The 27,183-nt window shown below is 37.1% G+C and overlaps 1 protein-coding gene across 4 annotated transcripts in view; it reads left to right on the top strand.

Annotated features, from left to right (window-relative positions):
* Nucleotides 1-27,183, top strand: part of arl15b (ADP-ribosylation factor-like 15b) — a 50,815-nt gene that overhangs the window by 4,142 nt on the left and 19,490 nt on the right. For 2 of the 4 annotated variants that reach the window (XM_059540081.1, XM_059540083.1), the window contains exons 2-4: nt 12,346-12,490; nt 12,724-12,783; nt 17,229-17,437. In XM_059540081.1, coding sequence (XP_059396064.1) covers nt 12,346-12,490; nt 12,724-12,783; nt 17,229-17,437 — 414 coding nt within the window. Of the gene's footprint in view, nt 1-12,345; nt 12,491-12,723; nt 12,784-17,228; nt 17,438-20,420; nt 20,598-27,183 lie in introns of those variants that run through there. The other 2 variants (XM_059540084.1, XM_059540082.1) reach the window with 2 other exon arrangements.

Below are 27,183 nucleotides of genomic sequence, written 5' to 3' on the forward strand. Positions count from 1 at the left end.
AAGCTAAAAAGTCACAATTATTATGTTTTTATGTTTCATTGTAAGTTGACGGTTGTATCATATTGGCTTATGGAAAATATGTGTCCGGGAACATTGTGTTTGAATTGTTTGTTTAACTTTTACCCTGGTGAGCATTAAAGCCTTGGTTTGAGTTTAACTGCCAAAAGAAACAGCAGTAGTTGTGAGCTCGGCTGTCTTTAAGCAAGAGAGAAAGTCGGGGAATGCAATGAGGAAGTCAGTGACTAAAGGTAAAGATCCAATGATTTACTATTATAAAGACACTTTATTCTGCCATTAATTACTAACCCTCATGTCGTTCCAAAGCCGTAAGACCTTTGTTCATCTTCGGAACACAAATTAAGATATTTTTGATGAATTCCGAGAGCTCTCTTGACCCTCCCATAGACAGCAAGAGCTGCAACATATGTACACGGATACATTGTTTACATTGTTTATGCTTTGATCTGAACGTAAACAACGTATCCATGTGCATACGTATCCACATTGCATACGTTGTTTACATATGTGATACTCTCCAAAATGGTGCTACAGAGTGATGCAGATTGTTGAATAAAGTCATTATTTTTTGCTCACAAAAAGTAGGCCTATTCTCGTAGCTGTGTAAAATTACGGTTGAACTACTGATGTCACATGGATTATTTTAACGATCTCCTTACTACATTTCTGAGCCTTGATCGTGTAAGGATCCTTATTAAAAATATCTTAATTTGTGTTCTGATGATGAATGAAGGTCTTACAGGTTTGGAACGAAATGGGGGGGGGGGGATTAAACTATCCCTTTAACTAGCAGGGCTGATTTGAAGATTTGAAGGATCTTCTATTGTGATCTCAGACTTACACATACAGAAACTGGTTTCTCTGTGGTGTGGACTAAATTATGCACTGATGCAATTAAACAATAATCTCTGCATCCATCTCTTGATTGCTTAATACCATCTGAGACCATCTTAGCGTTGCACTCATTAGCAGCGGCAGTGCTTATGACTGAACTCCAAATCTATAACACCGGACACCATTTTCTGCTCTTCCTAAATGCTTTATAATTAGCTCAAGCATATTAGATTTCTAAAACTCTCAGGCAATCCAAAATTAGAGTGGCCCTTTCCCTGGCGTATTTTCAAACTATCACAGCTTGGATAAAATTGAGAGGTTTGACACAGAAGCTCCTCTGTTTATACTCTCGGGTGGTGAAGTCTTGGCTCATCCTGCTCAATTATCTGCCTGGTGGCTTTTGCTCACAGTATGTCATTGGGGCAGTGGAGCAAAACAGATCTCATCTTCTCCAGGCATCTTTGGATTTCCTAGCTGGGTTTGGAAACTTCATGACGTGCTCTATCATGTTACATATATAGGGTCCTTCTCTAAGGGTTGAGTTCCTCTCGGGTCTTCTTGCAGGAGACACCCCTCATTGGTCTGGAGTCTGGAACTCCATCTCTGCTCTACATACTAAGTCAAACCTATAGTCAGGAGCAAGCATTAGTGACAAAAAAAAAAAAATTATTAAGAGTTTTGTCATTATGTTTTGTCAGGAGGTGACCTGAAAAGATCTGACCTCATATCTCCCACTGATAAAGTCAACATGAAGAACATCTCTCTGCTTAGTCAGGACTTGTTTAATTATGTATCTTCGCTCTTTTAATTTTCTTTATTTTAATTATTTAATATTATTAGTTTAAAGTGTTTAATGTTGCTGGTATATGGTATTGATGGGATCAAAAAGTGCATTTCTGGACTTTCACCAGTGATAATGAAACTTATATTGCCAAAGTCATCAGATTTTACTAATAGAATAATAATAATAATGAACTTATAATAAATAATTAAGTGCTACCAGCTTTCTAAAGTCATTTTTACACCCCTGGAACTTGGCTCCAAATTTCAGGTAAAAATTGTCATTTTGACCCCCTCTACAATACAGTGGATTACTGATTAAATATAAATCTGTGAAATGTAATATTTTGGCTTTCTACAGAAAAGAATTATAACAAAATAAAATAATTGAGATGTGGAAGTTTCTGAAATTTGGTACATTTGACAAGGAATGATCGAAATGTGAATATCTGCTAAAAGTGAATTTGGCAACTTTTACGTTGCCATAAAACAAACAGACATGGGCTGAAAGAGGTCCTTAGGCTTGTGTAATGTGGGTCATTTGTGCCCTGTGTGATCTAGTTTCAGTGCTAATGGTGTGTTAAACAGTCGGTTTATCAGGCTGATCTCTTAATGGATGCTATGAGGTCACTAGTCACAGTGACTCAAATGTTTATTAAACAGGCTAAAGCCCTATTTGATTCAAAGGCCATGATAAGATTCGCTGCTTGAGTGAAAAAAGTAGAGCATTAAGTTGGACCTCAGAAGCCCACAGGGGATGCACCTCTTCTTCTGTAGCTCACCCACACCTTGTTCACTGATCCTCTGATGCATATTGCACATAAAAATAATCAGTGCTGGCTAAAACCTACAGTTCCAGTCTGATTGACTAGCTTCATGCAGCATTTAGGATCCAGGGCAAGTATTTGTTTTGAATTAGTCTTGCTTAAAACATACAGAGTAATCACAGTGGCATATTAATTATATTACCATTCATGAGCAGTTTTGTGTCTAGTTCTTTCTGACCTGGGCTAGAAAAAATAAGAGCTTGAAGGTTCAAACCCCACACACTATCATCACTGTGCCCTTGACCAAGACACTTGCCCCAGGTTGCTCCAAGGTGAAAAAGGTGAAATAATTGACAATTTGCAGAGATGTTGCTAAGATAGTGAATGTAAGACTGCAATAAGCAACCTTGTAGAGAACCAACCCTTATGCTAGAGTTATCTTTGTTTACCGGTGGTTTAAGGTGTGAAACCAGTTAGGCAGTATATTTAGTGTCACTTTTGCACAATAAATGACCTCATAGGCTAGGTTAAAAAGGTTTGTATCCAAAAGCATGCATGCAACCCAAAATATGCAGACATGGTTAATCAGGTCAGTTTTCCAACCCAAACAACAGACTGGGCCAGAAATGTGATCTAAGTTACTGTGACTGTGAAAAGATTGTTGGTGCCAAACAAGGTCGTTTGAGTGTCTCAGAAAATGCTAATGCTCTCAGTTTTTCACAAAATCCATTTTTTTTATATATTCAGGGAACATATAATACACCCATATAAATATACACGTTGTAGTAGAGTCCAGCTCATTTAAAAGTCAGGAGTGAGACTAGAAGAGTAGAGCACTATTCAGGAGTCCACATGCTATCAAGTCTAAGCAAATAAAAATAAAAAATATGGTTATGGTCTTGGTATTCAATTCTGAGTCCAAGACCATATTTTTATGTCCTTTGTCTTGGTCTTCAAGTCTCAAATCTGACAAGACCATGAAGCGATATTCTTGGTCCTTGAGTCTGTTACCAAGGTCTTGAGAACCAAGACCATAAATATATGGTCTTGAACCCACACTAAAAATGTGTGGTCTTGGCCTTATTGGACTTCGACAAGACCACAAATTCTCCATCTGAAGTCCATGTATTCATGGTCCATGTATAGTCCAAAAGGACCAAGACCCTTGACATGGACTCAAGGGCCAAGATCATATTTGGTCTTAGACTCATATTGACTTGGACTGAACCCTAAGCCCTGTATATTTGGGCTGGATTTGGGGTCACCTGTCTTTGATAAGATGTATTTAATGTGAGCGTTTCAATAACATGCATTATAGTGTTCAATTAAACAGCATGCCAATGTAAACCAACTAGTCAGTTGTTGGATGACTAGTTGACCATCATGACTTTTTCCTAGCACTTCATTCTGTATGGTACAATGAGAGGGTGGACGAAATCTCTGGCAGACGGCGGCCCACACTGGAGACTGGCTGGTGTTGGAATGGAGACGCTATCCATGTATTCTGTTTGCTTCACATCCGTGCTTTGATAAGCCAGGATGTGGCAGTCAGGTCGCAGAGTTCCTCTCGAGCGGGGAATATCCCACAGTCCAGTATGGCTAGTGGGACCCAGGAGCTGCTGGGAATTGGAAGCCTCATCAGACCAAACAGGATACCACTCCAAATACAGCCCATCAAAGGTGGGAACTGGATGTAAATCATCACAGAATAAGAAAACAAAAAGAAACTTCCTGTATGAGCTCCCAGTGCACTGGATTTGAAGGCTGCTCTTGCCATTCCAGATTCTGGGACCATAACTCAAGCCATCTCTCACTGGCCAGTCGCTCGCTATTCAGAAAGTCTAAATAAAATCTCCATTCACCAGTTATTTAGGGAACGGCTTGACCTTGTGGACGATGTGATTGTTTGATGGTTTGATGGCTGAGAATAGTGTTGTTATCTGAAGTGTTCTAGCTGATGTTTGGAGATTGGAGCCTGTTATTCAACATGTTTAAATGCTGAAGGAGGGGTAACGGTGGAGATTTATAGCCTAACGGCATCAGTGCAGGAGCAGCTGGGGGAGCTCTAGCTTAGCTGGGTATCGTTGGGCCCCTTCCTTTGATCCTGCTGCAGTTTTAATACTGTGCAAATCCCCATGCGCTCTATTGACGCAGAACTCCACTATATGGAAGATAGTCACAGTGTATCCAATCACCACAATGAATTAGCATAAGAGGCAGAGTGAAAGTTCTCAGTTTACTGTTGAGACAGTTTTAAATCGTTACTTAAAGTTGAGAAAAGCAAAAATGAAGGGTATATTTAAAGCAGAAATCTGAAAATTAAATTTTTTTACTTTGATTTACTTTTGTATAATTTGATCTGTAAAGCTGTTAAAATTATTTTTATAGTCATTTTAAGTTTTGTGTTGCAATGAACTTGTGTATATACTATGTTGAAAATTTTCACCCAAGAATCTTGAAAAAATAATGTTTTAAACTAGGGCTGCACAAATAATCGAATTTGATCTCATGCACATGCGTATCTTTTAGTAAAGCATGGTTCTGTGATCAAATATGCTGTGCAGAAGAAAGGTATTGCACATGGTTCCGGGGTCATGGCTAGAAGGAATACCACTATGGCTGGAAACTAACAATAAAGCTGTAGTTCACTGACAAGCTCAAAACTGCTGTCATAATCACAGTAAAAATAATTTAATTGCGTGATTATGAAATTGATGAAATGGTTCTGCGATTATGAAAGTAGTTTGCGTAGCATGTCAGTGAACTACGGCTCTGGGTAGTAATGGCTTGAGATTTGCTTCTGTTTACAGAACCGTGCTCCATTGAAAGATAATCATGACAATCGCAGCTTTTGCCTAATCGCGATTGCGATTTAATTTCGGATAATCGTGCAGCCCTATTTTAAGCAAAAATATTATGCAATCCAACTGTTTTCAGCACTGATAATATGATAAATGTTTCTTGAGCAGCAAATTAGAATATTATAATGATTTCTAAAAGATCATGTGACACTGAAGACTAGAGTAATGATATTAAAAATTCAGCTTTCATCACAGGAATAAATGACATTTTAGAATATATTCAAATAAAAAACAATTATTTTAAATTACAAAATTTCACAATATTGCCGTTTTTACTGTATTTTTGATTAATTAATTGCAGCCTTAATGAGCATAAAAGACTTATTACAAAAAACATAAAATCTTTCAACTCCGAACTTTGCATGTATCTTTGCATAATTGACCTTAACTTGAACCCAGAATATTCCTTTAACTGGATAATGGCTGATAATATTGTTAGGTTAAAGGGAATCAGCTTTTCCACAGCGAATCTCAACTTATTTTTATTTTGCATCCCTTTAATCTTTTTTGAGAATTAAACATTTGCCAAGCAAGTCATCAGCTTGAAGTTGCTTGTGTCTTTCAGACCTTGCATCTATGATATGATTTTTCCACTTTCCCTTACCTTTATCCTAGAACAAACAGGTGCCATTTGCTTTTATCATGCGCCAGCATGTCTCTGGTGCATTTCAGGCATGAGACTACCTCTTCCTCCCAGTCCTCTGATTGTGGCATCAATCACAGTTTAGACCCTTCCTGTTTCCTGTTGTTGGCCTTTCCAGCTGGCATTGGGCCCAGCCTGTATTTACATGGAAGCACTATCATAACAGCAATGTAGAGTAATGTGGGCGTCATTGGCATGGGTGGCCATTTTCACTTAGATGAAGATGCCACTGGGACCTTCGGAGCATGCAAAAACAGCCACAGTCCATTGTGACTGGACCTCCAGAATTAGTCGGCATTTTGGCTTGTGGATATATCCCTTTGTACTGTTGTGGAAGCGTATGATGGTTATTATCAGTGATGTATCAGGATACATTAGGATTACCTGTGTAAAGATTGGTCTATTGATGTTGTTATGATGGTGTAATTTGCTCTATGCATGATTAACTGGGAGAAGTGGGTGTGTTTATACTCTTGTGATAGTCCACTTGATACTCGCATGCCATTGAACAATAGTTCAACTTCCACTTTTGGTCTTAATTTGTTGGTTAGTGGCATGACACTTCAAAAATACTTTTTAATTTAAATGCAGTGGCTCACCTTTTCTTTGAATTAATGTGTTTAAAATAACATAAAATGACATTTTCTGAATTTATGTTATTGGTATTATTGTGACCAGGGCTTGACATTAACACCCGCCAACCCGCCAAATGCGGGCGGATTTTGCTCGTGGCGGGTAACACAGTGACTCCAACTAGCCACTTTGGCGGGTTGAATAATTGTAGTGTTTTTAAAAGGCATCTGAAATAAGCCATATTGCAGTGTGACACTACGAAACTATAACTCCCATGAGTATTACATGCACACAGTGTTGCCTTGCGCTTGCGCGCTAGTGACAGAAACGAAGAGACAGCTATCCATTTCTTGTCAACCCACCCTCTACATTGCGAGTAAATCACTCGCATATGCGACTAAATCTTAATTCTGGCGACTAAATGATGTCTAATATTAGCCAATGGCTAATAAATTCTCAGATTTTACTCACCAGTGTGTGAGTTTGAGGCTAAGTATAAGTTTAGCACAGATATATTTTCACTCGCAAACACTCTTGACTCTGACTGAGGGCTTCAGAGTTTCACTCTCTGTCAAGCGATCTGTGATATTTCTCAGGTCATCTCAATGGATGCACAGCGCACCTGTATTTGATGTACCGTAAACTCTAGTGTGAAGGTGCACAAATCGCGGTCGCTTTCTCTCACACACACGCAGAGACTGAGAGAGAGAGTGAGTGAATTGACTCGCTACATTTAAACAATATTCTTTGTTTTATTTTCCTGTCAAAATGACAGCGTTCCTATGGAAGTCTTCAGCTTTTAAGAACAGCCGGGTTTTCCGGTAGTGGGTGGTGTTAATGCGCAAATGGCAATCCCAATTATATATATATATATATCAATCAGTCTGACGAGTAAACTAAAATATTTACTAGCCAATGGCGATTCAATTGCAAAGGTGTCCGTAGAGGGTTGCAACCTAACCAGTAGTCATTATTAGGGCCTGAGCACAAAAATGACAAAAACTGAAATGTGTTCTTTATGATGAGAGGAACGTTCCCCTCAAATTTTAATGAAGATAAAAGCAACTTTGTCCGAACCATGGCATGCATTTTTCGTGAGGTTTCGAGACTGACCTACTTTCCATTGCAACTTGTAACAAAGAATTTCTCCATGTGGTTCAATAAAGTAATTCTGAGTCTGATTCTGATATTTAAACAGAAAGGGTTTCTAATATTTTATCTTTTTTATTAATCTTCTACATCCATGCACCACTTTTATTATGCAATAAGAAGCTACTTTTTATGTCTTTATCTTAATACATGGTTTTATTTAAAAAAAAAAAAGGAGCTTTATACACACAACCTTATCAGAACTAATGATAATGACCTGCATTGTTATACATTTATTTAGTCTTGATTTGGGTGTGTACAGCGGTTATACATTTAAAGGGTTGTAAATATAGTTCAAGTAAATATTTGCACGCCATAGTCAACTTTTATCAGGTAATTTCACAACAACAAAAATGTGGCTATTAAAAATGCTGTGTGGCTAGTAACATTTGGAGTAATTAAAAAAGTTAATGTCAAACCCTGATTGTGACCAATTATTTCATGCATGATTATTTATTTATTTATTTATTGACTTCATTATTTTTATCAATGTCATGGATCTTCTGGTGAAACATAAGCCTTCTCTTTGGTGATGTATGCTGAATTTCTCAAATTGTTTAATTTACTCTATACTCTTTACTTTTCGAACAAACCTCTGTAAGCTCACATTCAGATCTGCCTCCATCCAATTATGAAGAGAAACCAGTTTGTGACTTGTGTAAGAATTTTTTTGAGTGTAAAGCATATTTTAATAGAATGTCCAATAAGAAAACATACCAGATGACATTTTTTTAATTGTCTCTCTGGGAAGGATTTTGGAATTTTATCATTAAATTAAATGTAAAAGTTCTGTATGATTATTTTTCAGTACTATTGTTGTTACTTGTATGTTTTTGTATAGTAATTGCTTTTAAAGAAGGTGTTATGTTATTGAAAATGATATATTAAAATGATACTGTTAATGTTGCCATTAATTATATAGCCATTGTTGCTGATATGGCATTAAAACATAAATAAACATATAATATATATAATACATAATACCAATATGTAATATAGTAATTTGTTTTCAAGCTAAAGTCATTTAAATGTAAACCTTTGTTGAAAATTATATAAAATAATACATTTTTAGAACCCAATTTTTTTTCCTTTTTTGTAAACACTTTTTGCTATTAACTCGTAAGTTTAGACTTCAATTTGGTGACACTTTATTAATTGTTTATAAACTGTAATTAAGGACATCTGATCATCTTAATGCATGCTGACAAGCTTGTGCATGAATCAGATCAGCTTTCCATGTCTAAGAAAGAATCCTTCAAAACACACCACTGTATATGTTCCTACTGCATTAGTTTAGAAACCTAGATCACCAATTACAGGTCTGACCTGTTTTACTCTCAAAATGCATTACTGTCCCCTGAGATGATGCTCTGCATGATAGAGCACTTTTGCAATCATAGGAAGATTACTTCTTGATTGAATACTTTGCATGTTTATCTTTTTATTACACTATCAAAAGACTGAAAAAAGTCAGTTTGAACTAGACAGGAACATTGTTAGTGCTGCCACCTTCTGTCTGTTGAAGTGCTTCTTCTAGCATTTACTCGCTGAGGAAGTTTTGAGGTAGTGTTTTCATGGACCCCTGCAGGCTGTATTTAGTTTTTGTCTCTTTTGAGAGAAAGTGGGGCAGATAGTGTACTCAGGTGACAAATAATGGGTAGTATAAAAGGAATAGTTTGCCTTAAAATATGGCTTCAGAAAACTGATACACGTGACTAGTTTATTCTGCTTAAATAGAACAGAGTAAATATTTTTAAATTAACTATTGCTGAAGGTAAAAGTAACCCCCCATACCCCCCCCCCCCCCATTTTACTTTTTCTTAAAATAACCACACACAATTACCACATTAAACTGACATATTAGCCATTGACTTTGGGCTAGAAAGCAGTGCCCAAAACACATTAGCATTGTGTTGGGTATTCTATTTAATAAAGAAATAATACAAAGTTTTCCTTCTAAACATGAAAGTCTAGATTTATTATTTTCCCTGTTTGCTTGGAGTGGGTTTATGTCAGTCAAGAAGTATTTCCGAGAATAGCAGGATATTCACTGGGAAAAACAATGTGGGGCGAGACTTGATTTTACCCATTGGGAATTGATTGAATTGTGAATGGTGGTCTCACCTCAGTTGTGGTATTGAAGGTGGAGAGAGCGCTGGTAATGTTGCTTTTCAAAAACTAAATTATAGTCTAAAAGTGTTGCTCATGGGCACTTAGTCCACGTACATCTCATTTAATGTCTTAAAAGAAGCTTCCAAAACCAATGGCCGCTGGTACAAAAGTCATAATATTGTAACCTATTTGGATTGCTTGCAAAAGCATTTAATCAGTATAAAGGGATACTTACTTTTGAATGACCATCAGTGGAGGCAGGATGCCTGCTGACCACAGGATGTTGTAGCATTTATGAGCAGGCAAAAACTCGACTGCTATGACGGTTTTCTCATTTTATTTGATTGGTGTAAAGCTCTGTGTGTCCACTGAAGGGCAGCATTTGCTAACCGCACACAGAAACTCGGTCTGTGTTCAATTTAGAGTGAAACACGCCCACACCCACAGTTTCCTCGCAGTCACATGTTCAGGCTTTATGATGTTTGAATGAAGGAACTAATTTATAGACTGTCATGATTTCTCACTGTATTGGTCACGGTTTACCCTCTTCTATACATTCCAGTGTTTGCTTGGCTCATGTGTCACATGAGAACTCACAGATATTCCCACCATAAGTGATGATGACGGAATGCCCTATTCCAGTGGCACTTCTCATAATCTCTTTAAAAGACTTGTCTGTCTAGCTCGATTTCACACATTGTGTCTTTTAATCAGTCAGAGCACAATTCATAGCATAGTAAACATATGGATTTTATTCAGAAAGAATTGTCAGTGGTATAGAGTGCAACTGTTGGGTTCCATAAGTAAAAATCCCATTGATTTTCTCTATATGAAAATTAGTTTTTAATGATAACTCAGAAATCGTTAACAGATAGACCTTATGTGAATTATGTGGTTGTTAATCAGTGGTGTATTTCTTTGTTGAAGCCAGTAGCTGGCATTATTTAAAAATATATATTTTTAAATGGTCTAACAGTGGGAATGCTGGTCAGAAACTACATTACCCATGATTCTTCAAAAAAACTCTACAATTTAGAGAATCAAAATCTTTAAATATATATCCATATTTTGCTATAAACTTAAAATATATTCCTTCTATATAATCAGCATGTAGAATAATTGTTTTATATTTTCCTGTCATTTTTATTTGATTGTCATGCGGAGTGCTTCATGGGATTGTTGTAGTTCTTCATTTCTTCATTAAAGCTGCAAAGTTCACAGTCTTGTACCTGTGCCTTTTTGTAAGATTTTCAAATACATTTTGCTTCAAATCATAGTTTGTAATGTTGTGATTCTCCTCGTAGCTGGTTTGATTCGTGACTCATAACTCTTTAACATCTTAAAACCCTATGCGAAAGATGCCTCCAGTACCAAGGCCACTGAAAAAGTGGGCAGCCATTGTTGCACTCTGTCTTCAACTTTTTGAGTATGGATGCAAAAAAAAAAAAAAAAATGTATTGCCATCTTAAGTACCAATTGACTGAAAAGTATTTTCTAAAATTCAACAGTCATATGGATTTAACTGAAAACTCTAGTTGTTCACCTAGACAGAAATGTAAGACATTGTTGCCAAAAAAGTAGGCTATTTTTCCACACAATGCTAGAATGCATTGCATGAAAAAGTTAAGTGAACATATGTAAATGTTTGAAAAGGAACAGCAAAAAAATCAACACTAATGTTAGTGTGCTATGTATTTCTATGCTCATTAGAATCTCATTTCATTGGCTTAACAACATTTTTTTTTTTGGCTTATGAAGAGGTCCAAGTCAATCACTTTGGAGGGTCTATCTGGGTCAGGATGCTATGTAGGCAATATAAAGTTTGTGCAGCAGAGGTTATTATAAGCCTCTGTTTAGAGATACAGCTATACACAGCCAACCAGATAAAGACCTTCAGATGTGAAATTAACTTTGTTACTCAACAAAAAAAAAAAAAGGGAAGAATATAATACAAAATATCGGTTTGTTTTGACTCGAAAGGGGCCTGACCGTATTACCCATCCCATCATAACAAAACAAAATGCTTTCTACTCGCACAAAATGCCTGTCAAACATGCTTTGGTCTTCCTTGCGTAGACCGTATAGTAGGAAGCGTTTGATCTGATGTGATGTGATCGGTTTAAGCAGTATTACGGGCTTTCTTTATGTGTGTGAGTGTGTTTTGGTGGTTAGTTCTACTCGCTCTGTCGAAATTTATTGGGTAATTTTTTATTTGCTTTATCACTCAATGTCATGACGTCAACCAAAGGGCTCTGACAGCGGCTTACAGAGAACAGGGCTGTTTTCTGGCGGAAATATATAGGGTTGCTTACTTATCCCAGAACACTGTGGTGACTTTGGGCCCATATGATTTCAATGGAGGCACTGTGTGGTAGACTTTGTTTTTTTCTTTTGCAGTAACTTTTCCTCAACCAGATGGTGTCAACAGATGTCAGATGTCTTTGAGATGTGTTTCTGTTTCTAGAGTGACACACGCATACACCCACAGCCTTTCTCGTGAAGAGAAAAAACGCATAAACACAAACATGAGTGGGACGTTTGTATCTAAATTGTTGTAACTTTTCTTACTTTCCTTCCTCCCCTTTCCCCTTCTTTGCCCCATCTTCAGTGCTTCAGGACGTTGTGCTGTAAAGGACCTCCCCCTCCCAGACCAGAATATGACGTGGTTTGTATCGGCCTGACGGGTTCTGGGAAGACCAGCCTGCTCTCCAGACTTTGCAGTGAGGCAACAGACAACATCGTCCCTACCACAGGTCAGCCCACCATCATAGAGCAATACCAGACCCGTCCTGGAAACACAAACACAGATCTTTGCACTTCCTCTTAGCCTTCAGATACGCTTTCCCTTGTATTGAGATTTTGCCTTGTGATTGTCTTTTAAAGTGATTAAATCTCAGTCAGTGTAGCAGTGAAGGTGTTTTAATGACTTTCTTTTATGAAATCCTCATGCCGGCGGTTGTTAATCTTGTTCAACTTTTATTTGCAGGTTTTAGCATTAAAGCTGTCCCGTTCCAGAATGCCATTTTAAATGTCAAGGAGCTCGGAGGTAAATGCTCTCTGTTGTTCATGAGAATACTGCTTTTATTTTTTTTATTTATGGGTCATTGACAAATAACCATCCAAATAACCAAATGTAATTTATTCCCTTGATGCAAAGCTGAATTTTCAACATCAATACTCCAATCTTCACAGTCACATGATCCTTCAGAAGTCATTCTAATATTCTGATTTCTTATTATCATCAATGTTGAAAACTGTTTCCATTTTTATAGTAACCTGATGCATTTTTGTAAGATTCACAGAGAATTCTAAAGAACAGTATTCATGTGAAATAGAAATCTTTTTTAAGGTTATGAATGTCTTTACTCTCACTGTTGACATGTTTAATGTGTCCTTGCTGAATAAAAATCTTACCTACTCCGAACTTTTAAATAATAGTGTAAGAAGTGCATTCAAGTCATTGTAGAGCAAATGATTCAGTCCAGACAAAAAATGTGCATTATGTAATTGACCCATTAGAGAATATCTAGCGGACGCATCTGTAACAACATTTTAAGCTGTTATTTCACCATTATTTCACATGTGATCTTTTGAAAAGTAAACTTTCGCAACACATCATCTGACATATCATGACGAATATGAATGTAATTTGACACAGATGTTACATGAGGGCTCGACCAGAAAGGACACAAACTCATTTCTTTGATGACTAATAGTTTTCTCTTCAAGGTAAATTGAACCCCAGGAAGCGCAAGTGCTTGGATGCGGCACGCAAAGGAAATGTTTCAGATGTCACTCGCTCAATGAACCCAGAGCCATCTTGGCCCGAGTTTCCTTTTTCGTATGAGTGATGGGCTGAGGCTTTGAATCTGTCTTTAAAATGAGTGAGTGATGACAAGAATAAGAGGGTGTTGAGGATGCAGGGAACCCGAGGGGAAGGGAGGGCTAGATAGGTGAGGAGAAAAAAAACTGCTGGAACTGATATTAAAGAGGCTGTGTATTGACGCCTGTTATAGAAAAGCAGATGTCAGCTTTTCAAAGGAATAGGTTCTCCAAAAATAAAAATACTGAAAGTTTGGATGTTGTTCCGAACTTCCGTCACACAAAAAAAAAAAGTACTTCTATCAAACAAAAAACTCTTTCTCTTTCTTACATCTGACTGCTAGTGCGCATTCATTCACATCTCAAAATTTACCGTATTTTCCGGACTAAAAGTAGCTTTTTTTTCATAGTTTGGCTGGTCCTGCGACTTATAGTAAGGTGCGATTTATTTATCAAAATTAATTTGACATGAACCAAGAGAAAACATTACCGTCTACAGCCGCGAGAGGGCGCTCTATGCTGCTCAGAGCTCCTGTAGCCTACACTGAAAACATAGAGCGCCCTCTCGCGGCTGTAGACGGTAATGTTTTCTTTTGGTTCTTGGTTCTAAATAAATGCGACTTATACTTAGGTGCGACTTATAGTCCGAAAAATACGGTAATCACAGCTTTAAATTTTGACCTGTTCCTGACACAAGTCTTGGAGCACAATTATGGTTCTATGCGATTTTTCCTTCTTTTTGGAGCTGAAAGCTTTGAGGTCCCGTTAAGGGTGTAGCAGTATATTGTGTCACAATATATCACAATACAAAAATGCAACAATTTTTATCATGGATAGTGACCATACAATAATAAATGTTGAGTGAGTGTTATTTTAGGTATTATTTTACATGTACTCAATGATCAGTACACTTACAAAGAGCTCATCAAATATGGTAAACCCAGACGCTCACACATTTTATGAATGATTATTCACAATTTCATTATAACATACAGTTATTAATTAAAAAACAACAACAATATTTAAACCTTTTTAAATATATGTATTCATGGACAGAATGTCTTTCACATAATTCTGTATTTTTAGCTAAGTGGGAAAATGTCTTTCTGGATAATGAACAACACTTTTTGTTAACAATTGTTTTATATGTTTTGAATATGAAGTAGTAGTTTATACATTTTGGCTTTGTTTGAAGTATCGTCAGAGTGTCATGTTGTGAAATTAGTTTTGTGTATCATGACACAGGTGTATTGTTCTACCCTTTATCCCCATTAATTTTAACTGCATGGAAAAGAGAGATCAGCACATTCTTCCAAACTTCTCTTTTTGTGTTCCTGTAAAGTAAATGATGACAAATGTTCATTTTTGGGTGAACTAATCCTTTAAAAGTGAATTCTTATCGGTGAGAAAAAGCCCCACAATGGGAGATCGCCTTGAAATTGATGAACCTCTGAATTCTCCTTGAAAACCGGTATAATTATGTCCTGTTTTCCTTTTAAGCACTTTGGAAACCTTTCCTCCCGACCTTCAACGAGTTCAGCTCTATGTCAGGGGCCTGCGGAGCACGACCTCTTTTCCCCAAAAAATATCAGTGTAGGGTTACGGCTGGGACATTAACCTTGAATCTGATGCGGAAGGCTCATGTCACACTTTATTGATGGAGGTTGTATGCCGGCTTGGCACGCTGGCTCTCCCGCCGTTTACCGTTCTCGCGTGTTATTGCTTGGTCTGCCCGTCTGGCCCGTGTTTTGGGTCTGCATGAGTGATGTCAGGAAGCCGGGAGACATTCAAAGCGCCGCGCTGTCTCCGTGCATTTCCCATCAGTGTCACGATGACACCCTGTGTGACCTGCCAGGCTGACAGACACACCAGAGAAGGGAGCCCCACATGCTCACATTTACCATCTCGCAGCGACCATCTGAAAGCACTTAGCAGACTCTCTCTCTTTGTGTCTCTGGACCACATCCATGATGTAATGATTTCTGCGAAAATGTGCTTTAGTTGCATTATCACATGAGATTGTAATGCACCAGCCCATTGCTGATAAATGCTGTTTTGTTCCGTCACATTGTTTTCGTCTTAATGCACATGTTTATGCATTTGAAATGAAAGTAAACTGCTGCTTTTCAAAGCCCAAGACCTCCCAGCATTTAGATTTTACTTTCACAGCCAGTAGATGGAGACTTTGAGTAAAACTATACAAAAGCCCAGCCACCAAGAAAGTGTTGATGCACATTTGAGACTGATGGGATGTTGTGTTTTGGAAAAGCCAGGCCGTATAGGAAAGAAATATCAAGCTGAGTGATTATGCGTTAATAGGGCTTGGTAAAATGGCAACAGCAGATCAAACGCCTGTTAATTAGATGAGTCAGCCTCGGACATGGCCTGTCTGTGAGGATCCCAAATATTTATTGTGAGTCACAAATTGTCTAAACATCTGCAAAAAACATTATTATTTCGTTGGCCAGCGTGTGCTGTTGCTGTCAGGCTTGCATGTCAGCGGTTGGAAAGCTGTTGCAGAGTACCGCAATGGATAATACCTAATAAGAACTGGAAGTATTACATTGTGCATCATACACGGTGATGATATTGGAGAGAAACTAAATCTGATTCCTAAATCCGGAGTGTGTTCCAAACGTGAACCGAGATCTCTAGAACAGTTTTAGTGCTGATAATTTGGCGAGGCATGACTAAGAGCTCAATTTGTGGTGTGACAAAGGCTTAGAAGTTTGGAAGTGGAACCATTAAACTTGCGTCCAGTGTGTTTAGGGAGGGGAAAAAAGGATCGCACAGCTGCTTAGTGTCAAGCAAACAGCTTATACGTCTTGGCCAAGCTTCAAGAGCTTTGAATAAAGCCGTCGATTACTGTCTGGCATTGATTTAAGACGCCACCTTTTCGAAAAGCATTCTGTTTATTATTTCATGCTTCTAAATGAATACAGAGAAATAAAGCTACTTTTTAGGACTCCTCGTCATAGGATATGACGCGCGCAAGGCATGCTAGTAATTAATACGACAAATTCCATTCGGGAGACTCACAAAGACCAGAGGTATAGACAAACTGGTCTCTGTTTTTTCACGGTTAGGGTACAGGCCCTGCAGTGACTCACTTTAACCAAAGCCATGCTGTGCTTGTGTGTCTTGGTGGCCACATTTTTGTACCCCTAAATTGCTGTGCACAAGAGAAACCATATGTTCACTGTAAAAGTGGGCCCATTTGAACTGTGCTGTAGACTGGCCATCAGAAAGAAACCATTTTTATATGCTCTCAGGGTCGACTTGTTGCATTGAGCGCTCTTCATTTGGACACGGCTTTTCCCACAGGCCTCCCCAAGCGAGAGTGCGAGTTGGCATGTGTTCTTGAAGTCATAAAAATACATAATGCAATATCCGCAATGATTTTTGAAAGGAGGTCTGGGTCCTCACCAAATGCATTCCAGCAATGTTCGAACTGATGCTGTGTCGAAACACGCTGTAGTCCGTTTCCCACTCAGTTGCCAGAAAGTTTCTCATTGTGCTTTTTGTTTAGAGCTTTGCCTGGTTTTCGGCGTCGGATTTATTTCGGACAGGAAAACCACCTTTTTTTGACGAAGTGGTTAATGTGTGTATTAAATGTTATGACTTCCTCGCTGCGATCCTGATGGTGTGAATTTGTGTTTTGTGTTGCAGGAGCAGATTCAATTAAAAAGTACTGGAGCCGGTACTACCAGGGCTCTCAAGGGGTGGTGTTTGTTTTGGACAGTGCTTCGTCGGAGGAGGACTTGGAGGTGGCGCGTACGGAGCTCCACTCTGCCCTGCAGCATCCGCAGCTCTGCACGCTTCCCTTCCTCATTCTGGCCAACCAGCAGGACAAACCTGCTGCCCGCTCTGTACAAGAGGTAACCTAATACTCGCTTAACACTTCCCTTCCTCACCCTGGCTAACCGCCAAAACAAACCTGCCACCCGCTCTGAATGAGCCGTAACTTTACACTCGCTTAATACTTCCCTTCATCGTACTAGCCAACCGCTGGGACAAGCCTGCCGCCCCCTTTGTACTAAAACGAACCTAATACTCGCTTTATACCTCCCATCATCATCATATAATGGTCATAAACTCCTTTCAAGAGCCATCTCATGTCATTCCAAACCTGTATGACTCACTTTCTTCCATGAAATGCAAGTCAGCAGGGTCCCAAACCTGAATTACATGTATAAAAATATATATTTTTAAAATATCTGTTCATGTTCATTGAATATGTTCAGCAGATGAAAGCAAGTCATACAGGTTTGGAATAATATTATGGGCGAGTAAATGATGACAGAATTAAAGAGGTTTCCTAAATCCAAAGTCCCTTTTAAAGCAAAATATCGTCTTCTGCCCTAGGCAGCTATTTACAGTAATGCAGCTGCAGCTCATAAATATGGTACTTTAATCAGAATAGAACAAAATTTCCTCAAACTATGTATCAGTGTTGCATTAAAACAATAATTTGGCAACAATATTGGTAATTTTTAGCTCAAATCCCATAAAAACACCCAAAAAATTGATGCCTTTATGAAAACTTTACAGCGGGACCATAGCCACCATATCTGATGTTATATTTTCTTTCTTGTTTTTATCACTTTTAAGTTGTGCTCACTTTAGCAAAATTTTGGAATGCTTTCATGGGGGAAAAAATTATGGAACTTTTCACGTGAGGAACGTTTTACCCTTACATTCATTTCCTGATCCTTCTTTTTTCTCCAGCAGTATTAACAGAAGAATGGTAAATGCAACCACATCTTTAGACCTTTGCTGAGATACAAAAATGTGTACCACTTTTGAGATATTTATTCTAAATGTTGAATGATTATTTCACCCCAAAATGAAAATTGCCTTAATTTATTTACCCTCATGTCGTTCTAAACCCATACGAAATTTGTTAATCTTTGTAACGCAAATTAAGACATTTTTAAATACAACCTGAGATAAACTTGAAACTTTAAAACATTCGTAAAGAGGTAAAAAAAGATTTGGAGATTGATCTTCTGAAGAGACATGATCAGTTTATATGATGACCAGATTTAATTTAGGCTTTAATTCACATAAACATTGATCATTGAGCATAAATAGAAGCTCAACCACACTTTACTTGATGCACAAGAACAAAACTCATTGGTTCTTTCAGTGAGGGACAGAAATCTGTCAGATGATGAAAAAATCTGATGGGTTTGGAAAGTCGTGAGGGTGAATAAATGATGCCAGATTTTTCATTTTGGGGTGAACTAACCCTTTAAAGGAGTGGTTCACTTTCAGAATGAAAATTCTATCACCATTTACTCACCCCACTTGTTCCAAAAATGTCGGGATCCAAACAGTTGATGAGCACCATTGACTTCCATAGTAGGAAAGAAAATACTATGGAAGTCAATGGTGCTCATCAACTGTTTGGGTCCCAACATTATTCAAAATATCTTCTTTTGTGTTCAACAGAAGAAAGAAGCTCATACAGGTTTGGAACAAGTTGGGGGTGAGTAAATGGTGACAGAATTTTCATTCTGAAAGTGAACCACTCCTTTAAATGACAACATTAGGCAGCTCTGTCTGTTTCAGAGGATTCGATTGTTGTTTGCAAACACTGACAGGCCGCAAGACATTCTCCCACAGATCTGCAGCACCCAGCTTACCCACTTTCTCAGGCTTTCCTGACAATAAGTCTTTGTATTGTTGGGAGCCCAAAACTCTGGTGGTGTGGGGAAACACTACAGCTGTTGTCCCATCTCATAAGAGTGTATTCATTTTACCGATGACTCTATTTGAGATTCTTTCAAACATCGTTTCAAAAGCAAGTGGCACCGAAATTAAGATGAATTGCTGGCCGCTGTTGGTAATCGCAAACATTTGGAATGTGTGGCATGTCTCTGCTGTCACATTTCTATTTTAATGGTCCCCTTGTCACTTTTATGTTTGGAGGATTGAATTACTCAGCCTGTGCGTCTTTTCCTGAATGATTTGGTGTCTGTGTGTGTTATTTGGCTGATACCATGCGTGTTGGTTTGTGTGTCCGTGTGTGAACGTCCATGCGCGCACATCTGCTCTGAGTGGAGAAATCGGTCCACGGGCTGCAGGGTATCACCCAATGCACAGAGCGCTAATTAACTGGCTGAGAAGTGGTCCTGAGTGAGCAGTAAATATCTGCCTTTGGAGAATAACACATCCCAGTTCACTGATGAGTGTCAAAACGGGGCTTTTCAGTTGGCAGCGACACTCGCTCTCCTTGCTGGAGATAAAACTTGGGTTACACAATATCGGTCCTGACCAGCTTGTTTTCCATTAAATTGCTCTCAATCGATTTCAGACTGGATCAGATCTCCTGGACCTCCTATGGGCATTTTTTGAAAGAAGAAAAGATCCACAGTGTAGAAAACAGAAAGTGAACGGCTCAAATATTTTTTGTCATTATAAGAGATAAAGTTGCTGCCAGCATTAAAAAAAAAAACCTTCAACTGTTATGAAAAACTTTATGGGTGACAAATTACATCAAGCTGTTTTTCAGCTTCACCGCTATTTAAATGTACCTTTGAGGCTTTATATAAATAAACCAAAGAGTATTTTCTTATTTTTATTTTTTGGACTGTTTACTTGCCACACCGCTGCATTTGCTGATTAAGTCCACAAGTCTTCAGCCAAAAGCCTTGCTGTTAAATGTAATCTTGAAATACAATCCTCCCTCTGTACTACTTCATCTGCACATGCTATTCTGTGGAGACATTTTAGATCGTTTTTCATTTTTGCCAGATATAAATTGCTGAATGTATCAAATGAAGGCCTGCATCGCAATGTGGTTTGCATGGAAGTGGCCTGTGCGCCAGCATCAACCTGTTTTGTTTTATATTTCAGGGTGTGAACTGTGATGGATCATCTGTCTTGCCCTGAATGACCATTTCATAATGCTTTTGATTCCAGTAAACATTTCTGTACTTCTAAGGTTACTAAGTAATCCACCTATGTCAAGAGTTTGCAAATATTTTATTGCCAGGGAACTCCAAATATGATGATCCCCTTGCGAGGAACCCCCTTCCCAAAATATGCGTGCAGCTGTGTATTTTCCATTATGCAGATTCCTAAAAAATAGTAAACCTGATATTTTAAAGATAGCGTGTTGTTTGCAGAGGTGAATGATTATGTTTTATTTCAATTTATACTTAATCCTAAATAAATTACTACGGACTGGTTGAGTCTCGATTGCTTTTACTATAGTTTGTCTTTTGACATTAGCACATAAATATTTTTTATTTACAGTAGGTTACTGCTATAAAATGAGTTTGAGATGAATGAGCATAGTTTTTTGTTTTTGGATTAGGGTTGAGCAGGAGCAAGAGGACTAACTAGTTGTCCTCCAAACAAATGGTTGATTATTGAAGTTTATCTGGATTTAAATGTTTAGCTTTAATGGTTTTAGCCACGTTGCACTAAATACGACTAGTTGACTAATCATTCAGACAACCCAATGACTAATCAAATTTGAAAATATTTTTGCATATCACTAAACAGCATATATGGTTTTGAGCACACAACTTGAGACTCCGTTTTGCCCAACTGTGTTTGGATTAGATCTGGTCAAGTGTAAAATTGCTGTCTGGCATACAATATGACGCAGGAGAAACTGAAAAAAAATGGAATTTCAAAAGAACCCATTAGTGTTGACTGCTAGATTTATGACTATGTTTTCTTTGCTCTTTATGAAGATGAGACGAAAAGCAAATTTAGGACCTGTTGAGATGTTTGAGTGTGAGAATAATACAAGTGATTAAAAATGTGGCAGTAGGGACCTATTGTACCGAAACTGAATAAACCAATGCATGACTGTCTCAACAACCACATGAAAAATAATGTATAATTCTCTCCTTCTTATGTGCCAATTTGACCAGAGGCTGTAATTAAGGTTGCTTAAGGGGACAAATGTAACTATACAAAGCATATTTTGATGAATGAGATTTGAAAGGGAATGAGGAGTTTCTTTTCTCGCAGATTTGGAAATCTGTCGTCAAACCACTGCACTGTTGACAATCTAGAGCCAAATGGATGGAAAAAAGTTGTGACAACACAAAATTGATGAAGATCTAAAAGAGAAAAGCCAGTTAGGCAGTTAGTACCATTCAGTTAACATGTTAACAAAAGACTAGATCCAAGAAGTGATGTGAGAGACCGGCTCAGTTCAGTCAGTACAGACCTGGAATCTGTGTCCTTCGTGGTCACACAGCAATCTGGGTCCGAACAACAGACCCGTTTGTTGTATTCCTCGGGGGCTCGGAATTTGCTCAGCCGACATTGGCATGGTTTTCAGTGCTGGGTGCCAAGGCCAGTGTCTGATCAGCAGGAGAAACACCATTCTCCCTCATACCACACGCACACACACACTCACTCCACTGTCTGGGTGTCTGTCTGGCTTTACACCCCTTCCTCAGTCTCTCATGTTACTTGCTGTGGGAAAGATTGGTGCTGTCCATTTTTGCTCCTTCCCCCCACTCTATCTTCTTTCTTATTTTGGTTATGCAAAGATACTAGAGTCCAGTGACTCTTTAGACCGGTGGCTCTTGACTGGTTTCGCTTCAGGACACAGCTTGACATTGGACATGAAGTGGCAATTCAGCACAGTAGCAAAATATTTTATGCAAAAGTAAACAGAAATGTCAAACATTGAAATGTATTCATATATTTATTCAATACTAATTAAATCTTAACATTCTTGTCTTTATATTTTGTGCAGGACTCTCTCCACTTTAAGATTTCTGTTTTGCTTGGCCACATTGCAAAGAAAAAAAGTAGCCAACCGTGTAAAATGACGACTTGAAGGGTTAGTGCACAAAAAGTTAAATTCTGTCATTAATTATTCACCTTCATGTTGTTCCAAACCTTTAAGACCTTCATTTATTTTCAGAACACAAATTAAGATATTTTTCACGGTCCAGAAAGGTAGTAAGAACATCGTTAAATTGATGATTCATGAAATTCATGAAGCTACGAGAATGCTTTTTGTGTGCAAAGAAAACAAAAATAACAACTTTTTTCAACAGTTTCTTCTCTTTCGTGTCAGCTTTTGTGAATGAACCACCGATGTCACATGGACTATTTTATCATTGTCCTTGCTACCTTTCTTTGCCTTGAACATGGTAGTTGAGTTGCTCTCAATGGAGGGTCAGAAAGCTCTTGGATTTCATCGTAGTTTGTGTTCTGAAGATGAAAAAAGGGCTTATGGGTTTGGAACAACTTTAACTATCCATTTAAAGCCTCAGCTTTTTCCATCAACAGTTCACTGAGAAAATCCAGAAGCACCCATTCTCCTATGACTAATTACTTTTTCTTCATTTGCCAGATCAGTTAAGACTATGAGGCAGACATCATATCATGCCATTAATATTCATGAGGAAAACATTTAAAAGTTTCAATGTAACAGAAGTGCTTTAGATTGAAAATTATTGTTCTAAATAAAGGAACATATGCATGAATTAGAAATAGGGTGAATAGAAAATAGGGTTTCTATTTCAAGCCACCTTTTAAGCTTTATATACTAAAGTAAATATAAATATTTAATCCTTGTTTCATCCTATATTTTAATATTGTCTGATTTACTTAGTTTTGCTCATTCTTTTGGAGATTGCATAACCTGTCCATATTGACGTTTGTCTAATTTGACATAATTTGGCTTTGATCGCCAGAAAAACTGACTTAAACAGAGCTACAATTCTAAACCAGTCTTACAATTCTAAGGAAATGACTTTTCAAAGCAACACTCTAATGTTGACTATTTTTTATTTTTTTATTTTTTTAAATTTATTTTATTAATGCAGAACACAAAAGCATACAAAAGTATAAACATACATCACATAATATCAACCATAAAAAAGAATGAATAAAAAAAAACAATAAAGAATAAAATAGAACTAAAGAAAAAAAAAGAGAAAGTAAAGAGGGCCAAAATGTAAACAAAATTACACAAGGAGATCAAAGGCAGAGCAAATTCTAACAGTCCTTATAGCCTTTTTACTAGGTGACACTGAGATTAAATTCAAATAGTTTTCCATTTCTTTTAGGAAAACAGAGAAGACAGGTTTACATTTGGAGAATTTGCATTTGTGAATGTGAAATTTGCTTAGGAAAAAAATTTAATTGATGATAAAACTGACATTTTCGTTTGTGGGGTTGGAGTCATAATACCCAAATATAATGTTTTTAATATGTAATGAGAAACCTGGCAAAATCTTACACTCGACAAACACACTGATATCGTCCCACAGTTTCTGAGTGTAATGACATGACCAAAATAAGTGTACCATAGTTTCTTCAGAACTCAAACAAAAAGAGCATGTAAGATCAATGTCAAATTTAAATCTTTGTAAAAACTTCTTTACAGGGTAGAACCTGTGTATGAGCTTAAAACAAATTTCTTTCACTTTGTTAGTGAGAAAGAATTTTTGTGGTAGAGACCAGATTTTCTTCCAAATTAAGGTTACCAAACAAATTATTCCAAAAGGAGATCACAGGTGGAACAGAAATCAGATTCTTAAGAAAAAAAGACCGTATTTTATCATTTTTGGCTTTCGACTCAGAGAAACAAATTTGACCAACAGGAGTATCACAAGGTTTGGGCAAGGATGCAGTAGATACTGAGGAACCATTACAGTTTTTAAAAAGCATGCATAAACCAGAGGGAATGGCTCCCAAAACTGTAGCAAATTCTTTTGGGGTTAGTGGTATTTGGAAAGAAATTCTGAGTACCTGAACAAAAGACCTAGCTCATTAAACAATTGCTCCACCAAAATTAAACCGTTACTGAACCAACTATCATAAAACAAAGACTTATTCTTGAATAAAATGTTCTTATTGTTCCAAATAAAACATCTTTGTGGTGAAAAGTTATGCTTATAAATTAGTGCCCATGCTAAGAGAACCTGTTGATGAAAGTTGGAAAGTTTGATCGGTAGTTTGGATATATCATAATCACACATTAAGAGAAAATTAAGGCCACCAAGTTGTGAAAACACTAATTGAGGAAAAACATTCCAAATAGAAGATGGTTGGTCTAGATATTGGTTCAGCCAATTAATTTTGAATGTATTGTTGAGAGAATCAAAATCAATAAAGTTCAGACCACCATTATTATACCCATTTAATATGACTGATTTTCTCAAGTAATGAGATTTATTTTTCCATAGGAATTTTATTAGAACCTCATTAATTAATTTAGATGTGGGCTTATCCACAAAAAGAGACTGAGCTGCATAGGCCAAACGAGACAAACCCTCTGCCTTAGCGAGCAGTGTTCTGCCTTTTAGTGACAGATCCCTTTGTAACCAACAATTCAATTTTTTTTGTGTTTTGGTAATAATAGGTTTGAAGTTTGCTGAACATCTACATTCATCTTTAGTAATTAATATACCAAGATATGTTACCCTATTTTTGATAGCAATATCCTCAATAGAGGTAAGAGAGCAATCTTTAATTGGAAGCAAGTCGCATTTATTAAGGTTTAATGTTAATCCCAAAGCTTTAGAAAAAGTCTGAAGAATAGTCAAAGCCAATTTAATTTGTGATGTATCATTCAAGAATAAAGCTGTATCATCCGCTAATTGACTCATTTTAATTTTAGTGTTACCAATTGTGATATCCTTTAATTGACTATTGTTTATATGTGTGCTAAGGAACTGTGTTGGAATAAGAAACAGGTGAAAAATCTAGGTGAAGTACCATTACTTAATTTGATAGAACTGTTTCCGTTTATGTAAAGCATTTGGACCATCCTGCAAAAAGCATCACCAAAGCCAATTTTTTTATAGAGCCTGAAATAAAAATTCATGTTCCAATGTGTCAAAAGCTTTGTAATAATCTAAAAAGAAAATGAAACCATCACTGTCAATTAAATCTGAATAATCTAACACATCTAGAACTAACCGTATATTATTAGAAATGTGCCTTTTCTGCATAAATCCCGATTGTGTTTCGTCAATTATGGAGTGCAAAACATATTTCAATCTTTTTGCTAAAACTAAAGCTATAATTTTATAATCATTATTTAATAATGTAATTGGACGCCAGTTATCTATTAAAAGGGGATCTTTATTTAATTTTGGGATAAGTGTTATTAAAACTTGACATAATGTGGCTGGAAGCAGTTTCCTCATAAACCTTTAATAAGAATGGTGCTTTACTACAACTAAACAGCTTGTAAAATTCTGAGCTGAGTCCATCTGTTCCGGGAGATTTGTTAGCTTTTAAAGTATTAATAGCTTCCTCTATCTCTTTCAGTGTAATAGGGGCATCACAAAACTTTTTATCTAAGTCACTTAGCTGGTTTATATTAGTTAAGATTTAAAGAAGTCATTCATATGTTGTTGGGATAATTTAGAAGTATACAAATCACAAATTTAGTGATCACTAATCACTAAATTTGGCACAAAACTTTATTTTTTGGGTCATCCCTAATATTACCATTAATCATAAATTTGTTTATTGCTTGCTGCCTTTCCAGTGTGAAAAAGTATGCAGAGTTCTGTTCACCCTCTTCAATCCATTTTCTACGCGATCTAATAAATGGCCCTTCTGCTTTCTGTTTATATATGTTGTAATTTGCACTGTAATTCAGCCAATTCAGCTTTTTCACAATCTAGTAAATCATCCATATTTTTAGATAAAAGATTAGTGATTTTGTATATAACAATATTTTCATCAGTTTTTTTCTTTTTTGCCACATCACTACTAAATGTTCTAAGATATTTGCCAATTTCGTATTTAGTAAATTCCCAATTGTTGCTGTAACTGTTCTCATCTTTTGCTTTATTCCAATTTTTGTGAATTATCTTTTTGATTTCATCTTTTACTTCATTATAAGAGAGAATAGAATTGTTAAGTTTCCAGTAAGAACAAAACCCACGGACATCATCAGAAGCAAGGAAATGGGCACGAATAAAGATACTCTTGTGATCAGAAAATAAAGATGGTAAAATATCAGAAGAGGTATTGTAAAATTCCTTAGAAACAAGCCACATGTCAAATCGGGACTGGGAGGAGAGAGCGTTATTAATCCATGTGAACATCTTTTGAGAGGGATGTAACTCCCTCCAACTTTTAATCAAAGAGAATCTTTGCATAAACATTTTCAAGTATAAACTACTATTGTCAGGCAGTTTTGGAGGCCATCGGTCTATGCTGCTATCTAAAGCCACATTAAAATCACCACCAAAAATAAGCATGGAATTTGGGTACTTAGTCAATAATTTCAATACATGTTCCTCTAAGCGATTAATAAAGGCTTAATTTTCTTTCTTCTGATTATAACCGTAAACACAAACAAGGATACAAGTCAAATTTGAAATTTCAGTCACTAGACTGATAAAGTGTCCATCTACGTCACTTTCACTGAGTAACACCTTCCCTTTAAACTGATTTTTTAAAATGCATACACCGGCTGAATGTGACGTGCCATGAGACATCCATATGTCCAGACCCCATTGTGATCTCCAGAAATTAAGATCCTCTACAGATGAGTGACATACTTGGAGGAAACAAAAGTCAGTTTTAAATTGTTTGAGATATAAGGAAACATCCTTTCTCTTAGTGAGATTTCTTAGCCCTCTAGCATTTAAAGAAACAACAGATAAAGACA

Source organism: Carassius carassius, chromosome 45 (assembly GCF_963082965.1).
Source record: "Carassius carassius chromosome 45, fCarCar2.1, whole genome shotgun sequence".
In the NCBI taxonomy this organism is placed as follows: domain Eukaryota; kingdom Metazoa; phylum Chordata; class Actinopteri; order Cypriniformes; family Cyprinidae; genus Carassius; species Carassius carassius.